Source organism: Urocampus carinirostris, chromosome 17 (genome assembly GCF_059441175.1).
Source record: "Urocampus carinirostris isolate Australia breed hairy pipefish chromosome 17, RoL_Ucar_1.0, whole genome shotgun sequence".
In the NCBI taxonomy this organism is placed as follows: domain Eukaryota; kingdom Metazoa; phylum Chordata; class Actinopteri; order Syngnathiformes; family Syngnathidae; genus Urocampus; species Urocampus carinirostris.
The window spans coordinates 20,806,396-20,831,702 of NC_142365.1; the positions used below are offsets into that span (position 1 = coordinate 20,806,396).

Genomic DNA, 25,307 nt, shown 5'->3' on the forward strand with positions numbered 1-25,307 from the left:
AGCAGTCTTTGTGCAGAGGGTCAAACTTCCAAATTCAATTTCACCCGCAGGCCGATATGCTTCATTTGTTGGCGGAAAGTTGAATTTGATTTCTGGGGGACAACAACGTGGTAGACACATCCCGCCCCATCTAGAAATACATGTGTATATAAATGCAAACCTTCATACAGTATGTCACAAAAGTGAGTACAACCCTCACATTTCTGCAAAGATTTCCGAATAATGTGTAATAGAACAATCCAGAAGAAACATTGCTTTGACAGAATGTCTGTGTAAAGCTTATATAGCAGTGTAAATTTATTTCCCCTACCCAAAGAAAACCCCCCAAATATAGTCATTAGTAGCTAAACCCCTGGTAACAAAAGTGAGTACATCCTAAAGTAAAAGTTCCTGAAGTTCAATATTTTGCATGGGCACCATAGTTTTGCAGAACTAATTTAATTCTCCTGGCCATGGAGCCTCAGAAATTGCCACTGGAATGCTCTTCCACTCCTCCATGACAAAATGACAGAGCTGGCTTATATTTAAGACGTTGTGATTCTCCACCTTCCGCTTGAGGATGCTCTAAAGATGTTCCATTGGATTTACCTTTCGACACATGCTTGGACAGTCCATCCCCTTAACCCTTAGCCCCTTTAAAAAAAGCCTTGGTCATTTTAGATGTGTATTTGGGGTCATTGTCAGGCTGGAACATTGCCCTGCGACACAGTTTCTGTAAGAAGGGGATCATTCAGAGATCCAGTATTTCGCAGTACATGCTTGAGTTCATGTTTTCTTCAATGAAATGCAACCCCCCCAACTTCAGTTGCACTCATGCAGCCCCAAACCATGACATTCCCAACACCATATTTGACTTTAGGCATGACACAAATATGTTTGTATCCTCACCTGGTTGCCGCCACACATGCTTCACACAATCTGAGCCAAATACATTTGTTTTTGTCTCATCAGACCAGAGGATATATTTTCAGTAAGACATGCCCTTTATTGACACTTATTTTCATTGTGTCAAAGAAAAGTATTTTTCAGTGATGTTCCAATAAACATTATGATGAAATTTCTTTTGTGACATACTGTATATATGCTATATAAAATAAATTAACACATGAATAACTCAAATGATGCGTAAATATATGGCATGAATACAATTTATTCATATATTTTTGCATTTTTCACCTGTACTGTATATATTTGTTTCATTTATTTTGTCATTTATTTTTTCTTCTTTGTTGTGTATTTGTCTTGTTTTATGTGTTATATTTTGTTGTCCATCCATCATTATCTGAACCGCTTATCCTGAGTAGGGTGGCGGAGGTGCCGGAGCCCATCCCAGCCGACTTCGGGCCGTGGGCAGGGGACACCTTGAACTGGTTGCCAGCCAGTCGCAGGGCACACGGAGAAAGAGAACTCACTCGTTCATTTACACCTAAGGACAATTTGGACCGGCCAATTGACCAGACATGCATGTTTTTAGGATGTGGGAGGAAACCGGAGTGCCCGGGGGAAACCCACGCAGGCACGGGGAGAACATGCAAACTCCACACAGGGAGGCTGCGGTTGCTGGACTTGAACCTGAACCTTGCACCGTGGGGCTGCGCGCTAACCACCCAGCTGCCGTGCCACCTATATTTTGTAGTGTATTTTATCATTCATTTAGTTGTGTATGATGTTGTTTATTTTTTCTAGAATTTTTGTCCTTTTTTCTGTTATTTATTTTGTTATGTCATTTTTATTGCTGTTTTTTGTTTTGCCATAATTTTTTTTAATGTATATATGTTGTGTATTTTGTCATGTATTTTGTGTTTGTGTTTTGCAATTTTCTGTTGTTTATGTTGTTGTGTAATTTCTCGAATAATTTGTAGCGTATTTTGTGAAATATTTTGACATGTATTTCGTAGTGTATTTTGTAATGTCGTTTTCACATACTTGGTAGCATATTTTGTCACGTATTTTGTCACAACAAAACGTTGTTCAAATGAGGAGGCGGCCCAGTTGCCTGAGCTTTTCACCTATTAGCTGATCAGTGATAAATAAATCAGCTGTTATTGCAGTTGATTGGTGCACTCGCCGATTAACCAATAGGTGAGAAGCTCAAGCATCTGGGCCGCCTCCTCATTTGAATAACGTTTTGTTGTAACAAAGTACATGACAAAATACCTGACAAAATATGACATAATACATACAGAAATAAATACATGACAAAATATGAAACATAATAAATGATAAATTACACCAAATAATTTATACAATACAAAAAAAAGGTGCATTTTTTTTGTTATATATTAAGGTACCAGGTAAGTTATTCATTTATTTATGATGCATATATTTGTAGGCATTTGTTGATTCATACATTTGCACATATGCTAGCATCGGTCCTCCGAATCAGTCAAGGGGAACTCACAAAATAAGCTGCTCTCGTCTCTGGTGCCATCCATGGTACCGTCGGGCTGCATTTGCAGGTAGTAGCCATGTTGGCTGTATAGACGGGAGACGATGCCTTTCAGTTGTGGCTCTGCAAAAGAAGACAAGGGCATCATTTAAGTGAAGTCATGTTTATTCGTATAGCTTTTAATCAAGAAGCTTCAGTATTTAAAGTTTAGCTTATTTGAGGGGGAGGGGGCGAATCCCTCCACAAAAACGCTTATATAATTACTATTCTTTTTCTAAACTTTGTATTTCTTTTCTAAATGCCACTTTCATGACATTTTACTTTAGTATCTGTGTCTGTCTGTCTGTCTGTCTGTCTGTCTGTCTGTCTGTCTGTCTGTCTGTCTGTCTGTCTGTCTGTCTGTCTGTCTGTCTGTCTGTCTGTCTGTCTGTCTGTCTGTCTATCTATCTATCTATCTATCTATCTATCTATCTATCTATCTATCTATCTATCTATCTATCTATCTATCTATCTATCTATCTATCTATCTATCTATCTATCTATCTATCTATCTAATTTACTTTATAGGTCCAAGATTGTGAGTGTTTTAATATATGTTTGAGTGTGTGTTTGTATGTGACTTGTAGGCTCAGAAATGGCTGAACACATTTTTGTGAAAATTTAAACATAAGTTATCATGTGGTCTGCTTTCGTGGGATCTCTAACCCCCCTTTGGTGGCCAAATTCCCTATCTTGACCACCAGCCACTCCAAGCTGTCGAATCCAATCTCCAAATGGCCCGGCAATGCCAGGCCATTGCTTGTCATTAATAAAAAGCATGCCATTATTCAGTGTCTTGGCTTTCTTTCAGTGATCAGACAAGGAAATCATCCTTACCAGTAGGTGTCAGCATATTGCATTGTTCCTGTTTATCTACTAATTATGGAGTAGTACAGTATGTATATAGCAACCTGTTTTGTTTGATAAAGATAATTAAGATTACACTGCAGAAATATAAAAGATATATACAATATTGTAAAAAAAATATTTCACATAAGGAGCTGTTTAAAATTACTACAAAAATAATTAAATAGATAAAATATGGTACAAATCCTGCACATAATTGTGCTCTGAGATATTTAGAGGGTTAGCAAAAAGATGCAATCAGGAATCTGGGTGCAGGACAGGAGGCGGGCAGGGTGAAAAAAGTGAATGTTTAATGAGCGAAGCCCCCACAGCTCGTTTTAATTTAGGAAACAGACATAACTTAACCTCCTGTTTCAAACAGCGAAGAAAACCCTGCAGGTCTACAGTGACTCATCAAATTCACCCCCTACCGCTTCCCTACTCTCACTAATCTCACTTTTCCTTGAATGCCCGATGAGGCGGACAAACTTGGATAAAAATTTAGGACCAGGAAGCCTCATTGGTCCTCCTCCTCCAATAAACCTCGCCCACAGCGGTGTTAAATGCATCAAATATTTAAGCGGGTCATTAGAGCTATGAAGCAAAGGCAGTGGCAGCACATGCCCTATGTTAATACGCTAACATGGCTCTAGTCACAAATGCTAGCAACATTTTCGCTAATGCTAGTGTCACTTTTTCTAATGCTACTGTCAGTATTTGCTACGGTATGCTTTTAGATTTTTGCCTTTGCTCGAAAAAAGTTGGGAAAAACTGTTTCAATGTGTTAGCAGACTTTTCAAAGGGGGCTACACGGTCTAAGATCGGGGTTGGCAACATGCTATTTGGCGCTTCTAGTGGCTCCCTGGCGCTTTTTCAAAAATATTTGATAATGGAAAATCATGTGTTTTTTTGTAGGACAAAAATGACACAAACATGAACTTTTCCCAATGAATATGAATAAATACAGAATACATGTACAGTAGTTGTTGCCGTTTATATAAGGCTCAATACGCTGGAGATCAAAATTAGACAACAATTTACAGACAATTGAATCATTTTGGGCGGCACAGCAGCAGAGTGGTTAGCGTGCAGCCCCACATTTATGGTGCCCAGGGTTTGATCCAGCTATTGCAGCCTCCCTGTGCGGAGTTTGCATGTTCTCCCCCGTGCATGTCAGGTTGATTGGCCAGTCCAAATTGTCCTTAGGTGTGAATGAGCGTCTGTCACTCTGTGCTCTGCGACTGGCTGGTAACCAGTTTAGGGTGTCCCCTACCCACTGCCCGATGATGGCTGGGGTGGGCTCCAGCACCCCCGCGATCCTAGTGAGGATAAGTGGCGCAGAAAATGGATGGATGGATGATTAAAAAAAAACATCTTTATTGCTTAACAGTTTAAGGACTTTTGGTTGTGTCTATACATTGCTACTACAACACTTGTTCACAAAATGGATAAGAATCTTAACAAAAAATGCACTGGTCAAAAATAAAGAACATTTCCAGGTGCCTCCCACTTAATGGTGGTAATATAATCTTAATTTCCTTGATTATCTGTTCTAACTGCCAGTCTTGCTGACTTTCCAAGATGTTGGGCCGTCCTTAAGTGACTTAAAGCTTCAGGCAGCAGGTTGCCCAGAAGAAAATGAAAGGGATGACCCTATCAGCCATAGAAATACAAGTTGTGAGTTCCAGATCTGTAATTTCAAGAATATTGAATCTTTACAAAACTAAGAACTCAATCAAGTCGTCCAAGAAGGCTGGTCGTCCAGGGAAAGCAAATGCAAGAGAGGACAGGTCACTGCGGAGGATGTCAATTGGTAATCGTTTCCACACTGCAGCTGGAATTGCTCATCTGTTCAGTGCTGAATATGGTAAGGCTCTGTCTCGCCATAATGTTTCACCGATTAAGAGCATTTGGACTGCAGGCCCTCACTGCAGTGACCAAACCTCTCATAAGCAAAAATATTTAAAAATGATAGACTAAGCTTTGATGAGGAGCATGTATTGTGGACAGAGGACAACTGGCCCAGTGTTCACTTTGGTGATAAGAGAAAATATAATTGATTTGGGTCTGATGGGAAGAATTATGTTTGGCGACACATTGGTGAAGGACTAAAGTCAAAGTCTGTAAAAAAGTCAGTGGAAGGGGCATGTATTTTACAGCAGGAGTAGGCCTCTTGTACAGCTGCATAACTTTCTTCAACAGCACATGGTTTCTTACTTGTGTTCATCGCCCAATTAGCCTGCAGTCTTATGCAGGACAATACTCCTTGTCACACAGCAAAACGGGTAAAGAATTTTTTGAAGGTGAAAGCATTGTTAATTTAAAAAAATAAAATGGCCTACCCAAAGTCCAGATCTCAACCCAGTAGATAGCCCCTGGAAAATCCTTCATGACAAAGGTATAGTCAATAAACCCACTACTGTCGAGGGGGCTGGAAGAAGAATGGAGCAAAATCACACCAGAGTGGTTGTGAGGGACTAGTACTATCCTGAGGCCGCAAATGTGCTGAAGTCATTCACAGCAGAGGCCTGTACACTTCTTACCAATTGCTGACTGTTGTAACCTTCAGTGTTATTTTTCCAAGCTAAAGACATTTTTGTTCACTTATTTTGATCAGTGTATTCTCTAATTGTGATCACTGTGTTTTCTGAAAAATAGATATATTTTTGTGAAATGCCTTTAGTCATTTTGTGAAAAAAGTGTTGGAGTACCATGATATAGACTCAATAAAATGCCGTTTAAATGTGGAACAGTGAAGATGGTAATATTTCGAATTATTCATTTTTCTATAAGCTGTTCTCTAATTTTGATCTCCAAATCAAGTCAAGTCATGTTTATTTGTATGGTCCTTAATCACAAGGAGTCTCAACGGGCTTCACAGACCACTGTCAGAACCAGAACAGGATCAGGACCCAAACGCGTGACGTTCTCACACAAGCCTTTTATTTTACGGGAAATGGGGAGTCATGCACGTTAGGCAGCGGTCTGGCATGGAAAGACAGGAAGCCAAAGACCAACGAGATCGATACCAATTGCGTGGATATCGGACAGATGGGGTCGATACCGGACAGGGCAGGACAGACAGGATAAATAATGAATCAGGATATCGAAAATAAACCGGAGAAACTAGATGGGAACGAAAACTGGAGAAAGTAATAAACAGGACCAAAATAGACGGAAACAAAACCGGAAAACGAAATTAAACAGGACAAAATAGCCGGGAACAATACCAGGCAGGAAATACTAGCAGGAACAGGACCGAGTCGGAACCCACGTCTTGTGGGGCAGAAGTTTGTTGAACATTTTTGGTTGCCAACCCTGGTCTAAGACAACCACAAAATCTTGAAAAACTGTCTTTTACTTGCATTTTGAACAGGAAGCTCTAATACAATCTATAGTTAACTCTAATCTTCAGTTACTTTACATCCATTCGGGCCCATATCCACCGGTCTTATTTTGTAAAGTCGCTTTAAACAAAACAAGTAGGTCGATGGAAATGCACAGTGCCATCACCTGCTTCAAATTGTTTGCACTGAGCATGTTTGTGAGTCAAACATCATGTGGGAAGCAAACAGTGAGGAAGAAATATCAAGCAAAACTGATCTCGTGCTTGGAAAAAAAACTGAAATAAAGAAAAGAAACAGGCTTAACGATATTTTGTATGTAATAACAGTCGCTAGTGATTACACCTGAATTGTTGGGTGGTAAGTGCAGAAGCCATCTGCTTGTTTTCATTAATCTAAGAAGAGCCCAGAGCATGAAAAAAGGGCTCTTTGTGAGGGGGAAAGAAAACGACATTTATTACCAGTTAATTGCAGATAGAAAAAAAGAAAGTTAATTCTGTCCATATGGTTCGAATACACACTTTTATTTCATGGCGCAAATCAAGTAACCACCAGCCAGCTGTATTCTCGATTTTTTTTTTTTTTTGCAGAAAACAGAATTTTAGAGAAATATCAGTCTAGTTTTAATCCTTACAGTCCTGGTGATAATGGATTAATGTGCTACTTTTGTTCAATGACACCTGACATCATGGAAATATAAAAACAAGTACAGTGGAACCTTGGTTTTCGAACGACTCACAGTTCGAACAAATCGGAGTCTGAACAAAAAAATTGGGAAATTCTTGCTTCGTAGTTTGAACAAAAATCGGAGTTCGAACGCCGGTACGACGCGTGAGTGCGTACGCGAGGGTGGGATGCTGAGCGACGTACGGGTGATGAAAATACGTGAAGTCGCAAAACCACGTTAAGTATTCCGCGATACAGCTATGGCTGACTGTAGTGCAGTGGTACCGTCTAGGGACATACCAATTTTAGGGGTGGATGTTTCACATCACATTTTTTTACTCCTTTTAATTTTCTCAGGTGCAATTGCACCTCCATTACACTAGGGGAGGTCCGAGATTAAACAAATGTGTTGCAAATGGGCCGAGTTACAGGATTTCGTCGAACTCCACCACCCCGATGAAGCTGCCGCCACCAGAGTCATTAATGATTTAACGACACTGTCATGAGCCACTTCCGAAAAGTGCTAAAAAGAAGGCAGAAGCAAGTGTCATTGGATAGATATTTCAAGAGAAAAGAACATCCTGTAGCCGAGTCATGCGTAGCAAAGAGATTTGAACGTGTGAGCACCCCTCGGACAGAAGAGCTCCCCGAAGTTTTTATGGAAGCGGACTCTCCTTCCAAACAATAATTTTCCTTCCTCCTCCATCCCTCTCCACCATCCACCTGCGCCTTCTGCTGACCACCACAAAGGTAAAAAATCCTATTCATAATTCTTTTCTTCGTCCTTTTTTTATTCTTACACGTTCATGTTAGTGTAATCTTTCGTACGGAAGATTACGATAACGCGAACGTACGATTAGCCCGGGTTACATTTATGTTTATGTTATTTGTGTCTTAAAGGTAAACCAAGGTAAACATTCAGGGTGTTGGAACGGATTAAAAATATTTACATTATTTGCAATGAGAAAAATGATTTCGGTGTTCGAACAAATCGCTTTTCGAACAGGGTTCTGGAACGGATTTTGGTCGAGAACCGAGGTTCCACTGTATATGAGAAGGTTATATTTATTCATCATGATTACTGATGTGATTCACCAGTGCACGCTCATTTCGCGCCAACTTCTGCGGGTTCTGATTGGCTGCCTGTCACTATTTTAACCCAGTCTTATCAGTCCCCTGTTGTTAGTCCATCTGGGAACCTATGTGCATACTAGGCAAGCCTTTTTTGACCCTGACTCCCACCTGTCCCGTTTTTGCTCCCGTTTGTCTCCGGCTACGACCTGTTTTGATCCTGACCACGTCTGGTCTCCCGTCCCGGCTTACGACCCCGTTTTGTTCCCGACTACGTCTATTCTCCCGTTCTGGCTTACGACTCGTTTCCGACCCCGATCACGCCTTGTTCTCCCATTCCCGGCTACTGACCAGTTTTCCGTCCCTGACTCGCCATCGCTCACTACGGAAGATCCACTTCCGTCTTCGGATCACAATCTGAGTACAAGAGCGACCTGCTTCACGCGTCCAGCGAACACTGGATCGTGGGCGCAGCCCTTCCTCTTTCTTTCAATAAAACTTGTGGTCAACGTCACGGAATTGGGTCCTGTTTCCGTTCTGGTCCTGAAAGTGATAATGTTCCTTTTCATTGAACTTCACATTATTCGATTTTTTTTTGCCCCAAATCACGAATTTTCGCATTATTCTATGAAGATTATTAATACTATGTGACATACTATTGTGTTGAGCGTCTGCAGATGCAGATTTAGGCACACAATTGTTTTGCCTCATGGTTGAGGGCGATAGTGAAAACAAGGATTCTGATTTGGTGCACACCTCAGCCCCATACAATAGAATTAGTCATGGTATTAGCAAGCACACAGCAAGTCAAGCCTTTCAGCACTTTTCTCTTGTTGCATGGAATTAAAAAAAAAATGGTCATAATAGGCTATCCAAAAGGAGCAGCGCATAAAGGTTCTAGTGGTTCAAACACTTTCATTGAGTAAAAAGCAAAAAACATTGATTTGAATACTCCGCAAAAATACATACCAATTTTAATTTTTATAAAAAAATCATAATTCAAGAAATTTGTATTTTTTTACCACACTAGAAGTTGTCGCCATGTTTGCCTGGCATCTTGCTGCTACCTTGTGCTCTTTGCAGTGGTTTTTGTTTGCATTAGATGACTATAGTGTCACGACCAGTACGGAATCAGGACCCAAATGCGTAGCGTTAACCACAAGTTTATTGATAGAAAGAGGAAAGGCAGCACTCGCTGGACACGGGAACCAAGCCGCTCATGCAATCGGATCGTGATCCGAATAGGAAGTGGATCTTCTATAGCGGGAGATAGCGGTGTCAAGGACGGAAAAAAACAGGTCGATAGTCGGGACAGGAGAGCAAAAAACGTGGTCGGGATAAAAAACGGGTCGTAAGCCGGGATGGTAGTGCAAACGTGGTCGGAATCAAATAACAGGTCGGAGCCGGGGACAAACGGGGAGATCAGGAGCGGACGGGTGGAAAAAACGCGGGCAAAAACGGGACAAGTGAGAGTCAGGGTCAAAATGCTTGCCTTGTAACAACAGAGGTTCGCTGACGGACTGACAACCGGAGAGTGACAAGACTGGGCTTAAAAAGGGACAGGGAACCAATCAGGTAGCCCGCAGCGGCTGGAGTCAAATGAGCGGGCACAGGTGATGCTAATCAGTAATCATGACATATTGTGCCATCTAGTGGTCAAATATCATGCACTAAGGCTTTAAGAGGATAACATATTCTTTTTCTATGCCTCAGTTTACAAATGGCTTTTTTGCACTGCTTATCAAATTATCAATACAAGGTGCATGGATAATTTCTTTATAAATCCAAATGTGCCTCACCAAACACCAACATCACTGCACATCACCTGTTTTTTGTTGCATTCTATCACCACATTCTATTGAAAAATCCTGACTGCCTGACATTTCTTAGGGGCCGGTCACACAGACATTTGCGGCTGAATCACGGCCAGAAATTTCTCACTTTGAGGCGGACGCTATAGGACGCATTGAGATCGCCATTCAGACGAGTTACGGCAGTGCATAACACGAGGTCGGAAATTCGCACGCGGGTGGCAGCGCGAATTAATTTTGCGCTGTTCAATTCTTGAGAGCGCGTGGATACAGCCTTTCACGAGTTTATCGAGGCTGGACCGCGGCCATAAACTTCTGACCGTGAAGCAGATGTCGTTAGGCGCTGTTGGACGTTTTGAGACCGCCATATAGACGAGATAGAGCAGTGCTTTACTCGCGGTCGGAAATTTTCACGTGGTTGGCCGCGTTCAAAACTTTTGAGCTGCTCAAAAGTTTGAGCACGTGTTAAACCGCGTGCCGCACACGTGGTCAACACGAGGTAATGACGCGGAAATGACGCGGAACGACGTGCTCTGGCCGCGGCCAGGGCGTAGTTACACACGGGTAGGACGGGAAATTTCAGCGGGTAATCGTGGGCGGAGCATGGTAATAGCATGTTCTGCGCCTGTATCGCGGTGTTATTACGTGAAATTAGCGTGTTACGTGTGTGACAGTCAAACGCCTTTCTCCGCGTATATACAGCGCGATTTGCCGAGCACACCATTGTGCTCGTGACGTCAGGGGGGTGAACATGGATCACCGTCAGCGTAGTTTCTCTTCATTTCGAATAAATCTTTCGGTGCATTGTCAATGGTCGTAGCAAGGCTTTGATGCTAGGTCCTTAGCTTGGCCTTTTGGCCGAGAGTAAGAGTCCCGGCTCCTAAGCTTTGTAACGTGTTATGAACTGATCGATAATGAATAATTAGCGAAATAGATTAAACAATTACCCTCAATAAACCCCTCCCCGTCAGCGTAGTGATCTCGTCTTAACCCATATTTATATCTTGACATTTCTTTTCGAGATAATAAAATAATTATGATGCCATAGCTTGAAATCCTGATATTCACGGGACTTTGTCTAAATCGTTTATGAATTCTCCACCCCGAGAAATACATCCCTGCCGAGATTTGCATTTCCTCGCTTCTCTAACCATTTTTACCTCGTTTTATCTCACTTATAGGGAATGTAATGGCGAACATATAACCAAATCCACTTCGTCTTGCATTCGTTGGGAATGTAATACAACATTAACCATTCCGTCCTTATTTTTGTTGTGAACGTAATCGAACGGTAAATACTTCCCCCCTCGCGTGAACGCGCATTCTGCTGCGCTTTCATCAGAAGCGATCGTATTCTATATTAAACGCTAATTAAAACAATAAAGCGAGCTAATTATAATAATTGGGGGATCCTAGTCTATATAACGCGTTTATTTAAACAATAAAGTGCGATCGTATTCTTCAAAATGCGTTCGTTAACGCGGATGAAAAGGTCAAAAACGGATCGCAGCAGAATGCGCGTTCACGCGAGGGTGTGGGGGGTGGGTGTGTTGCGTAGGAGTCGGATTTGGGCACAACACCGGCTCGGGAGCTTTTATACCCGTGGTCCACACGAGAAAATGACGCAAAAATGACGCGATGAGGAAGCGGAACAGTCGCCGGCGTCTTTTTTCCGGCCATACCACAGACGAACGGCAGGTTGTCAAATTTTGCGCATTTTCCATCCCGGGCAACCACGGGCAAAAAAAAAACGCAAAATTTTAGCCGTGATTCAGCCGCAAATGTCTGTGTGACCGGCCCCTTAGTAAGCATGGATGCATGTTCCTCTGCAACCCCTAAAACTGATTCTGGGGTTCCCCATGGTTCAATTTTAAGGCCAATACATTTTAAACTTTATATGCTTCCTCAGGAGATAGGGCGTCTGTTGCCAGAGTTATGCACCTGTACATTGCCGTCTCCCTTGATGACACAAGTCCTATTGATAACACTTTAAATTGCATTCTAGATAAATTAAAAAAAATATGGATGGTGCAAAACATCCTACAGCTCCAAGACACAATAGAAATCTTAATTCTCCGGTAAAAACAGGGGTTGGGGACTATGCGCTACAATAACAGCCGAATCATCGACACACACTGCTCACTCGATATAGAGTTTCTACCAGTATCGTGTAGACCCTTCTATTTACCGAGAGAGCTAACTGTGGCCATTGTGGTTGCTGTTTACGTTCCACCGGATGCTAAGGTTCCACCGGATGCTAACGTTAGCATAGCGCTAAATCTCCTGCCCGCTGCTATCAATAAACAGCAGCTTGCACACCTCAACGGAGTTTTTATCTTCGCCGGCGACTTTAATCGGGCATGTTTAAGGACTGTACTTCCCAAATCCATTCAAAACGTGGACTGAGCAATTGGGAAAAAACACTGGACCGTGTGTACAGTAAGATCAAACATCTAGTTGGATCCGCCAAACTCTGTCTGTCCCTCACCCCCTCATACACCCCCCCTCCGGAGGAAAACAAAGCCTATACAACAAGGACAGTACAAACATCTTATTTATTCCTTTATCTCTTTGTTTTCCTTATATCCTCACTGTAAAATGTGGACCTGGAGTGCCACGTCCAATTTCGTTGTCACAATATATCCCATGTTGTAACAATGACAATAAAGGTATATTTTATTCTATTCTAATTACTGGCCCTGATGTTCACAACCTAATGTTAGCAGCAAGCCGGACCCATGTGGGTTGGAGCGACAGAAAACGTTGGTCTGATCCAGGTCAGTGGAGCGCCGGTCACAAAAGAGAGCTCTCGCTGTCTGTTTGTGTACATCAGTGATGTGTCCACTCATCAGCACTTCCCGGATGACCTTCGAAAGGAAAGGGGCTTCCCGTTTGGCACGCGAGGTGCAGCTTTGATGCACCGGAAAATATTTCCGATCGGCTGGTTAACAGACGATTGAGAGCGTTTTCGTGGATCTGACTGAGCGCGATTTTATAAAGGCGTTAATCCCCCATCGTCCCACGAGGCCTCGTCCTAATTGTGCCGCCGCTTGCCGCCCAATTACGAACGCGTCTGCGAGTTCCACGGCATTAGAAGCCGGAGGAATCGCTTCACGCATCACTGCAGCCATCAAGGACGCTTAAACGCCGGCCCGTGATGTAATTGGCACTAGTTGAGGTTTAAGTGTGTTGGTTATCTTTGCACTGGTATTTCATTTATTTGTTTACTTTTAAAGTGCAGAATGTTTCTTGCTAATTGGCCGGTAGCTGAGTTTGTATTGCGGACTGGAGGTCATTGGAGGGGCTGCATAACTAAGCAGCCGGGGAACTTTGATCGTCAAAGAGATTTTCTGGTGTCTTTTTTGGGGTGTGATAAGTGTATTCTGTTTTTAATATTGGACACCTGCAAATGATACTGCCAAGGATATGAATTTGACTACTGTGCTTCACTTTTGTTCGTTTTTTTGACTACTATGCCCTGTTTCATTAAGGGTTCACAAGCCAGATATCTTTTCAGAGTACATCTGGGTCAGAGATAGAATTCGACAGTGGCAATCTTCTCTATAACTCCCATTTTGGTGTACACTAAGCCAAAATGATACAGTAAGCTGGATATTGAGTCGAGAATATATATAGGGCAAATTTTCAACGACAGTTTATACTTACAGTGCTACACCAACAGACACAGTTTTGGCTCTCTCTAAGGAATCCTTTAGATGAGGGCTCATTAATCAATCTCTCTTAACTGTTGAGACATTTCTTGATAAAAACCCACAGAACAAACGGTAAACACCCGAAAACGCCATCCAAGCACCTAGAGCAATTTGATTGGGTGAGCGGTAAGGATAGGCAGATCTCTGCACACATAGCGCATTCGTCAAATACAGTACATCCAAATGCTTTTTGTCTGCAGTATTTTGTGACATTTTAAAAAAGAACTCTGCTTGCAGCTTGTTTTGAAACCATTATTCACGGCAAAAATGATGGTTAAAAACGATAAGTTACTGCGGGGAGGAAACAGGTTTAAAGTAGTGTATTTGGTGATATGGGATACATACTCTGGTATAATTGTCTGATGTTATCAAATTATCAAACATCACACAGTAAAATAATTTTTTTCTAAGAATTAAATTTTGTCTGCAAAGCTGGTTTGGTGGTTTTGTTGAGAATTGTCTTAAAATATATTGTGTGGCTCTCAAAAAAAGAAAATTCAACATATTTTGCTTTCAAGGCTCTTTGAGCCAAGAAGTTTCCCGAGCCCTGGTTTATCATTATTATTATTTAACACCTCCTAGTGGTACAAACGTATTTAATCAACCAAATACATATATTTGAATAATAAGCAAAAAATACATTAAAAATTATACTAACCTGCATTTATTTAAATCAGGGGTGTCAAACTCATTTTAACTCGGGGGCACTCGATAAAACAAACATTCTCTCGGGGGCTGGACTATTAGATTAGAAATTATAAAAGAGAGAGAAAGAAAAAAGAGAAAGAGAGGGAGAGAAAACGAGAGAGGGAGGGACAAAGAAAGGGGGAGAGAGAAAGAGAGAGAATAGAGAGACAGAGAGAGAACATGAGAAACAATTGACAAAAAGAGAAATAGTGAGAGAGAAAGAAAGAGAGAAGTAGAGAAAAAAGAAGGAGAGAAAGAGAGAAGATGAAAGCAAGAGAGAGAGAGAGAGAGAGAGTGAAAAAGAGAGAAAAGAGAGAAAAGGATAAAAGAAGAGAGAGCAAAATAAGGTAAAAAGACAGAGAGAGAGAAAGAGACAAAGAGAAACACAGAGAGTAAAAAAGATAAAGGGAAGAAAAGAGAGAGAGAGAGAGTGAGAGTGAGAAAGAAATACAAGTACAGCGTCTTTGCGAGAGGCACCTGGTTTTGGCAAAATCAAGTGGACTTATTTCAACCTGCAGCTCATTTTACTCTTGTGCTTCTCTGAGCTTTGTCTCGCAGGCCGGATTCAATCCCTTAGCGGGCCACCTATTTGACACCCCTGATTTAAATACTGTACTCATAAGTTGAGAAGTTTGTATTCATTTAACTTAAAATGAGCCTCACTTCGAGGGAACTGACATGATTGTCCACCATCTTGCTGCTACGGGTACCCCCATAAACTAAAAACCTTGTGGAGGGCTGGGCAAAAAAAATGAGAGGAAAGTTTGTGCGGTTTGGCCACTTTAGGTCTGTAGTTTATATTCTTCCTTGTGCTTTGTAGCACTCGTTTTCTGTTGCAAAACACAATACGGTGGCATCTACTGGTCGAATATTACACAGTGTCCCTTTAAAAATCACTGGTTTAGTAGGGTTTTTAAGACTTACCTACATTTTTATGATTCTCCGATTTAGACTTGTTTGAGTTGTGATTTATCACGTACCGTAGTTTCATTATTTCACAGAATGAATCATAAGAACGAGGCGCATTGCCCGTTTTTGCTAATTTCCTTCGCCTCCTCCTTGTCTGTCCTCTTGTCGGCGCCCCAATTGGTGTCCTACATCTTCACTGTCTCGCTTTTTTGTACACTCAGTCTGTCCCTGTCAGGTTTAATCAAAGCGCCCACTGATTCCACTTAGCCAAGTACGCGTGGGAGGTTAAGGTGCTACCTTCAGGACGACAGGAAACAAACGGACGCTCTCTGCATACCCTTCCCTCCTCTGCCTCACTCTTAAATATGACTTAAGAGCTTTGTCAACTGCTCGGCCGCCGCAAAAAAATCAAGCGTCAGATTCACATAGCGCAGACAATCCGCTCATGTCGGTTGCATTTATTTATCTTATTCATTTTTTTTTACAGAGTGACGAGAAGCCTCTGCAATCAAGAGACGAAGGATTAGATCAAAGTAAACCTGTAAATAAAACCCTTCAACTTGGGCGGATTTCTACTTTTATTAAGAAATCCCGAAAAGATTAGGCTTGGAAACTTCAGGACGAAGCTTGGCTTTAATCTGATAAGGTTTAATAGATGGAAGAGATTAGAACATCATCACTCATGTCATTTCACACTATTTGGTTCCAGATATTTTGGTAACTTCTGATCTTCGTAGTTGGAATTACGAGTTCAAACAAATAGAGGATTGTTTTTTTTTTTTTACCACTCGTCATGCAATACAAAAAAAAAAAAAGAGCTGCATTTTTATAGCGCTTTTCAAGTCAAGTCTTCCCAAAGCGCTTTACAGTGTGCTTCACATTTCCCAATAGCGGCCGTGCAGCCATGTAAGACGCCAACCTGCTTATTGGGGGTATTGGGGGTTCAGTGTCTTACCCAAGGACACTTCGTCATGTAACACGGAGGAGCCGGGATTCAAACTGCAATCTCTTGATCCCAAGACGAGCGCTCTACCTCCTGAGCCACTGCCCCTCATTTATTCGCCTTTTGTTCAAATGATTAAATGACCAACAAAACCAAAACGACTTCAAGTAATGTACGTATACTGTATACTTGCATACATTGCATATTAGTGACCCCCTAAATTGAATTAATAAATAAAAATGTTACTGCTTCGGCAGTAAAATTATATTTTTAGCACTATGCATTCACACCAGGACAAAATGGGTAGAGGAAAGGGGAAGTAATGGGATTGGTCCTAAATATTGTACCCATATTTCCGGTCTGGCGTTTTCTGTATGTATTCATTTACTCTTACTTTCCATATAACGTCCATGTTATATCACAACTCAAATTGATGACATGGTAAACAGAAAGTATATTCCCAGTTCTTAGGAATCCCGCCCTTTCCCTCTTTAAAGAAGTGGAAAGGGATGAGGAAGATTTTTAAAAAAAGACCAAGTGGTTATGTTGAAGGGGAAGTAATGGGATTGGTACTAGCTATCCAACATATTACTTTTTGGACTGGCATCCTCTGTATGTTTTCACTTCCTCCTACCTTCAATATAACCTCCATGTTATGTCAAATGGTAAACAGGAAGTATATTCCTAATTCTTAGGAATACCTCTCTTTCCCTCTTTAAAGAAGTGGAAGGGGATGAGGAAGATGAAAATGACAAAGTAGGTATGTGAAAGGGAAAGTAATGGGATTAGTACTATCCAAAATATTTTTTGGACTGGCGTTTTCTGTATGTTTTCACTTCCTCCTACTTCCCATAAAACCTACATGTTATGTCACAACTAGCATAGCTTATATTGATGACATGGTAATCAGGAAGTATATTCCCAATTCTTAGGAATCCTTCCTTTGTTGTCTCCATAGAATTGAAAGGGGATGAGGAAGATAAAAAAAACAAAAAACAAAAAACAAAGTGAGTAGGTGAAAGGGGAAGAAATGGGATTGGTCCCAGATATCTACCATTATTTCTTGGTCCAGCATTTTCTTTTTTAACTCCCTCATGTACGGACTGGGTTGTCCTGCTAGGGTCCAGCAGTGGGGACATTGAGGAGATGGCAAACTGCACTACTGACTACATTAAGTTCTGCATGGACAATGTTGTTCCTATAAAGACTGTACGCTGCTATGCCAACAACAAGCCCTGGATCACAAGCGACATCAAGTGCCTTCTGAACCAAAAGAAGAGGGCCTTTAAAAATGGTGATCATCAGGAGCTAAAACGAGTACAGAAGGAGCTCAAAGTCCAGCTCCGGAAAGGGAAGGAGCAGTACAGGAGGAAGTTGGAGAAAAAGCTGCAGAACAACAACATGAAGGAGGTGTGGGAAGGGATGAAAACAATTACTGGCTGCAGCACCAAGCAGGGTGTGGCTGTGGATATAGATGTGGGGCGAGTCAACCAGTTGAACAACTTTTTCAACAGGTTTGACCACTCCGCCTCATCCTCACCCCTGAGTAATGCAGCTGTCCCTCCCCCTCCCCCTCTGGACACTAGCATGGAAGACATCCCCCCACTAAAAATAACTTCAGCCCAGGTGTGTGGAGAGCTGAGAAGGCTACGAACCAGCAAGGCAGCTGGTCCGGATGGAGTATCCCCCCGACTGCTGAAAGCCTGTGCGTCTGAGCTGGGAGACCCTCTACAGCGCATCTTCAACCTGAGCCTTGAACAGGGGAGGGTCCCTCAGCTGTGGAAAACATCCTGCATCATCCCAGTCCCAAAGAAATCAAGACCTGAGGAACTCAACGACTTCAGGCCGGTTGCCCTGACATCACATGTGATGAAGACCATGGAGAGGCTGCTGCTGCACCACCTGAGGCTACAGGTCCGTCACGCCATCGACCCACTGCAATTTGCTTACCAGGAGAAGGTGGGAGTGGAGGATGCTATAGTATACATGTTACACCGATCCCTCTCTCACCTGGATAGGGCGAAGGGGGCTGTGAGGATTACATTTTTGGACTTCTCCAGTGCCTTCAATACCATACAGCCTCTGCTACTGAGTAGGAAACTGACAGAGATGGGAGTTAGCTCACACCTTGTAGAATGGATTACTGACTACCTGACAGGCAGACCCCAGTATGTGAAACAGGGGGGCTGTACATCGGACACTGTGGTTAGCAGCACAGGATCTCCGCAGGGGACCGTTCTCTCTCCGTTCCTATTCACTCTATATACATCGGACTTTAAGTACAACTCTGAGGCCTGCCATGTGCAAAAGTTTGCCGACGACACTGCGATCGTGGGATGTATCAGAGACGGGCAGGAGGAGGAGTACAGGAAATTGATTCAGGACTTTGTCCGATGGAGCGACGCAAACCACCTGCACCTAAACACCACCAAGACCAGAGAGATGGTGGTGGACTTCAGGAGAACCAGAACTCACCCGGTTCCTGTAACCATCAAGGGAGAATGTGTAGAATTTGTCCAGACCTACAAATACCTGGGTGTGCAGCTGGACAACAAACTGGACTGGTCTGCCAACACAGAAGCTCTATGTAGGAAAGGGCAAAGCCGACTTTACTTCCTCAGAAGGCTGGCCTCCTTCAACATCTGCAAAAAGCTCCTGAAAATATTCTACGAGACAGTAGTGGCAAGCGCCCTCTTCTATGCGGCAGCCTGTTGGGGAGGCAGCGTCAAGAAGAAGGATGCCTCTCGTCTCAATAAACTGGCTAGGAAAGCGAGCTCTGTTGTGGGCAAAGAGCTGGACAGCCTAACAACAGTAGCTGAGAGACGAGCACTGAAAAAGCTGAGGTCAATCATGGACAATCCATCGCATCCACTACACAGCATTATCTCCAGACAGAAGAGCAGTTTCAGCGACAGACTGCTGTCACTGTCTTGTACTACGGACAGACTGAAGAGATCTTTTCTTCCTCATGCCATGAGGCTCTTTAACTCCACCCGGCAGAGTAAAGACCCACATTAAACCACACCACCTACATTGGATATTACCGAATCTTACTGCAATATGTATTCTGTGTAGCACTATTTAGTTACTCTATATAACACGCTACAGTGGGCATTTGCACGTCACACTGGGTATTTGTATATTGCATTCTTTTGGCTTTATTATTGTACTGTTCTCAGCTCAGGGATGCTGCTGGAAATGTGAATTTCCCTTCGGGGATGAATAAAGTATCTATCTATCTATCTATCTATCTATCTATCCATCTATCTATCTATCTATCTATCTATCTATCTATCTATCTATCTATCTATCTATCTATCTATCTATCTATCTATCTATCTATCTATCTATCTATCTATCTATCTATCTATCTATCTATCTATCTATCTATCTATCTATCTATCTATCTATCTATCTATCTATCTATCTATCTATCTATCTATCTATCTATCTATCTATCTATCTATCTATCTATCTATTTAATCTCCATGTTTTGTCACAACTAACATGCTTCGAAGTGACGTGGTGGTGGCCACAAAGTGTGTTCCTAATTTGTCGGAAACCTTGCGCGCCCTAAAGAAGTAGAAGGGAGTGAGCGAGATAAAAAAGACAAAGTGGGTTGGCCAAAAGGGGAAGTAATGGGATTGGTCCTAACTATCCAACATTTATTTTTGGGGACTTATGTTTTCTGTATGTTTTCACTTCCTCCTACTTTCCAATGAACTTACTTGTTTTGCAACTAGTATAGCTCAAATTGATGACGTGGTAAGCAGGAAGTATATTCCCAATTCTTATGAATCCTTCCTTTGTTATCTCCATAGAATTGAAAGAGGATGAGGAAGTTTAAAAAACAACAACAAAGCGAGTAGGTGAAACGGGAAGTATTGAAATTGGTCCTAAATATCTAACATTTTTTCCTGTTCCGCATTTTCTGTCCCTCCAAACGTTCCATTTAATCTCCGTGTTTTGTCACAACTAACATGCTTCGAAGTGATACAGTGGTGGCCACAAAGTATATTCTTAATTTGTCGGAAACCTTGTGCTCCCCAAGGAAGTAGAAGGGAGTGAGCAAGATAAAAAAGACAAAGTGGGTTGGCCGAAAGGGGAAGTAATGGGATTGGTCCTAAATATCCACCCAGTATTTTCTAGAATGGTCTATTTTATATTTTCTCATCCTTTTACCTTCCAAATCATCTGCACCGCTATCTCCCTTTACACCTCTTTCTGTATTTTTGATCCTACCCCTTTTTTTATCTGTCCCAGAAACATACATCGCTAAGATTTTGACTTTTTTCCTATCGATTTCTGTTTACCTTCGACAGAGACCCCCTCCCCTTCGTTCCCTGCCTCCCTTTGCATCTCGTCCCCTCACCCTCCTCTCCTCTCTGACCCCTGTCACAGTCAGTAAAGTTCTGATGAGAAGCCACCCAACACTGCGTCGTCTGATCAGGTGTTGCCGAGTAAGCGACTTTGCAGGGCCCCGATCTCTTGGGGTCAGCTTAATGCCACCCTCGGCTGGATCTCTCCTTGTAACTCGGTCTGCTGCTCCGCCACCGAACGCTTGCGCTCTGGCCAGATGCAGGTAATCGCTGCACTGCGTTGCTACTGCTTGCAAATAGCACAGACCGGATTGGATCGTATTGTTTCGCTTGGAAATAAATTGCCGTTTGCATTAAAATCGTTATCTGAGAAGAACTGCAGATTTCATAGTACAGCCCTCACTTGTCTGTCCTGATTTGCTTTTTGCAGATTCGCTACTTCGTGGATTTTAATCGTGCATTGTGATCTGCATTCTGGTTCGCTAAACAGTTGCCCTGCTCCTTTTTTGCCTGTGTCTGCCTGTGCATCAATAAGTTCTACACGTATGGAAAAATACTTCAGAAACCTATATTACTCACCCGCAAATCTTGTTAGATTTTGAGTTTCTTAAAAGCCATCATGTTAACAAAACACTCTGGACCAGTGTTTTTCAACTGGTCTGACTTTAAGAACCACAATTCGACCCAAAAGACAAGCTACTACCAAACTCAAGAAAAAAATATATACTTCTCAATTTGATCCAATGAAAGGATTGTGCCCTTTAAAGCGGAGTTAGATTATATTCGCCGTTTTATAAAATGATAAAATGACCACCAAAACTAAAACGACTTCAAGTAATTTACGTATACTGTATACTCGCGTACATTGCATATTAGCGACCTCCTAAAACTGCTTTAAAATAGCCACACGCTAAAACAAAATCGATATTTAAATCAAGCCTGTACCTAAACATCGATAATGAGATAATTATGTAGTAAATACAGATGAACATACTGGTAAATAGTTTAAAAAAAAATTGAATTATTTACTGTACCTTCCAGCAGAGCTACAATTTGGGATGTGACGAAAAATGGATTCACTTTTATATCGTGATTTTATTTTTGGCGATTTTTCAAAATTGACGTTTCTCCCCCGATTTTTGTTCTGTCATATCCAGTATGTAAAAACGTTGGACAGCAAACAGAAGTTGAAAATGGAGGAATAAAGCGAGCAGCGAGAACTAAGTCTGGCGCCCATTTATTTTAAATCTACTGACTGACACAGAATGATATGCATTGTTAGAATATCTTTCATGGTTTATTGTCCCAGGAGTGTATCATTTAAGTTGCTTGTTTTTTAGGAAAGAAAACTAAATTGCAATCATCAATTGTATCTAGTCGCAATACTTGCACAATTGCAATTACCAAGAAATGTGATATGAATTGAATCAGCACCTTAGTATCATGAATCGTGATCAAAGCATATCGTAGCTTTAATGGCAAACATTTCTATTTTTCGCAACCAATGCTTTTTTTGGACTCGATATTTGTTATCACTGTTTTCCACCTTTTCTTCCCCTTATCACTAACTTTCCTAGGACCCATTGTTATGGGCAGAAATAGGAAATAAAACCAACAACATCACAATCAAATGAGATGGGGTCCCTTTTAAAGGCGCCAATTGCCTGAGCAGGAAGGAGAGACCGAGCAGGGCATTATTGCTCTCTATGTCATGATGACTCATTACATTCAGCTGTGCCCGCTTGTTTGGCGCCAGCTACTACTAGCTACCTTATTGAATCTCCGTCCAACTTAAGCTCTGTCCTTTCACTCGCCTGTGGTCAGTCCGTCAGCGAACCTCTGTTTTCACAAGGCAAACATTTTTGACTCTGACTCCCGTCGGTCCTGTTTTGTCACCCGTTTTCCACTCGTCCGTTCCTGTTTTCCCCGTTTGTCTCCTGCTACGACCCGTTTTATGACTCCGACCACGTTTTGATCTCCAGTCCCAGCTAACGACCCGTTTTTTGACGCCGACCCCATTCTGATCTCCCGTCCTGGTTACGACCTGTTTTTCCGTCTATCTACGCTACGATCTCCCGCTCCAAAAGATCCACTTCTGCATTCGGAACACGATTCGATACCGTGAGCGGCTTGCTTCCCGCGTCCAGCAAGCACCGGATCGCTGGCGCTGCCTTTCCTCTATATTTCAATAAACTTGTGAGTAACGTTACGCATCTGGGTCCGACTTCTGTTCTGGTCGTGACACTCTACCGTTTCTCTTCATCTTGAAATTATTTTGACAATGCAAAGGTCCACAACCCACTGATAACGTGTCGGCGACCCACTTTTTGGTCCCAACCCACTAATTGAAAATGACTCCTCGGGGCCCACAAAGGCACTCAAAAGCAAAGGAAGATGCTTTCCATTGCCGATAAAGTTAAACTTCTTAACATGCTAAAGGAAGGTAAAAGCATTTTTACGGCACATTTTTGTTATTCAATAACGTCCACATTATAGCGAAAAAGGATCATCTAAACTTGAAAAGTCGTGTCCTGAAATCATTTCGAACCCTTTTTCGAATCAATATTGAATTATAGCAGCAAGATTATTTCAAAAATTATCATTCGACAGTACAGAAATTATTTTATTACAAAGTATCGTAAATCAAATGGTTTAGGCTGTAAATAGGGTTTGTTCTTTGGTTTCAATGCAATGTATAGTATGTATGTATAGACATAAAAAACTATATAACTTTTTTTTGTGTGTGTAAAGTGATACAACCTCTTTATATTTATGTATGCGTGTAAACATCTCATCTCATTAGCCGTACTGCTTATCCTCATTAGGGTCGCGGGGGGGCTGGAGCCCATCCCAGCCATCTCCGGGCAGTGGGCAGGGGACACCCTGAACTGGTTGCCAGCCAATCGCAGGGCACACGGGGACAGACAACTCATTCGCTCATTCACACCTAGGGACAATTTGGACCGGCCAATTCACCTGAAATGCATGTTTTTGGAACGTGGGAGGAAACCGGAGTGCCCGGAGAAAACCCACGCAGGCACGGGGAGAACATACAAACTCCGCACAGGAAGTCTGGAGCTGGATTTGAACCCACGACAGGTTCCCATGACATGAACTGTGCCGCACAAGCGCTAACCACTGCGCCGCCGTGCTGCCCGCGTGTAAACATATTTAATTCAAATAATATTAATTTAGTTTATTTAGTTGCTTTGTTAAAAGTACTGGTGAAGAGGCAATACCTTGACAAAGTATTTTGTTGATTTTTGTTGGTCGAAGTAAGACCCTTACATGGAGATTTAGCACTGATATTTAAGCAATTTAAATGTGTAATACTTGAGTGGTGCAACAGCAAATGAGCGCTACAAAGCGCAACAGAGATTAAAAACTATAACGACTCAAAGTACCCAAATCTTCCCAACTTACAAGTGTTTTAAAAAGATCTGATGGTTTGCTTGACATTCAAATCAATATGCATTGTTTATTTTAATGAATCCATTTTTTTAACATTCAAAAAACGCTAAATGATACACAATAACCATTTAAGTCAAGTTTTGGATTTAAAATATTTTGATATCGAAATATTTTGAAATTCTGTTGAGTAAATGTAAAGACAACAGCAAGAAACAGCAAGGTAATCCTATTTATTTAAAAATGAAACTAATAACGCCCTCGGGCGGCCGAATTGGATACTGCAGCTCCCGACCACCGACCACTCCAAACAGATGAGTCCAATCTTTTACCATCGGCTTGATAGATGCAATTGTTTCTTGGGCACACATGTCAAAAAACCAAGACATTTTGCTTTTGAAATGATAAATCTCAGTTTGATATAATATAATTTGATGTTTGAAATATTTTCAGTTATATGTTGTACACGACATTCTGATTAATATTGTTTTTCTGCAGTATTAAATAAGCCCGTTCTCCTTGCACATAACTAATTCATGTTTTTTTAATCAATATTCGATTATGACTGATTCATATTTTTTTCTTAAACGCAGCGCCTTAATGTATGCACTTGTATTTTTATGTATATTTTTTTCGATCAATGCTGATTTCATTTCTGCTCGTTTTTCATGCCCCGTGTGTGCGGCAATGTGTTGCCCCGGTTTGATCGATTGTAGAGCCAACTCTTCCGCTCTGAAAAAAAGATAAGAGAGTTTGAGATTAGTGAAAAGATTAAATAATCCGCAGCGCCCATGGTCTTTCTTTGTGCAAATGGAGCTCCTCTTATAGCCTTTGCTAGTGGGAAACTATTGTGTGTGCGATTGACATGCGCTTGAGTCATAAAAATGTAGAAGATTACTCTTGAATTGTTTGCTACCCCCCACCCACACGGTACAGTGAAATCGAAATAAACATGCAATACCGTAGATCCAATTCTGTCTAAACTTGCAGTGCTAGAAATTCATGAGGTTATTCCCATATATTAAACATCAATCCTGATTTTTATACTCATGAGGTGATGATTCTGGAATACAGTAATCCCTTGTTTTCCACAGGGGTTGCTTTCCAAAAAAGCCTCGTGATAGTTAAAACCCGGGAAGAAAAACGTTTATTTATTTATTGG

General features: G+C 41.7%; 1 protein-coding gene across 1 annotated transcript in view; it reads right to left on the reverse strand.

The window, feature by feature from the left end:
• fgf11b (fibroblast growth factor 11b) overlaps positions 1-25,307 on the reverse strand; it is a 68,993-nt gene that overhangs the window by 36,988 nt on the left and 6,698 nt on the right. Inside the window, exon 2 of the mRNA XM_088320575.1 lies at positions 2,402-2,512. Coding sequence (XP_088176701.1) covers positions 2,402-2,512 — 111 coding nt within the window. The remainder of the gene's footprint in view (positions 1-2,401; positions 2,513-25,307) is intronic.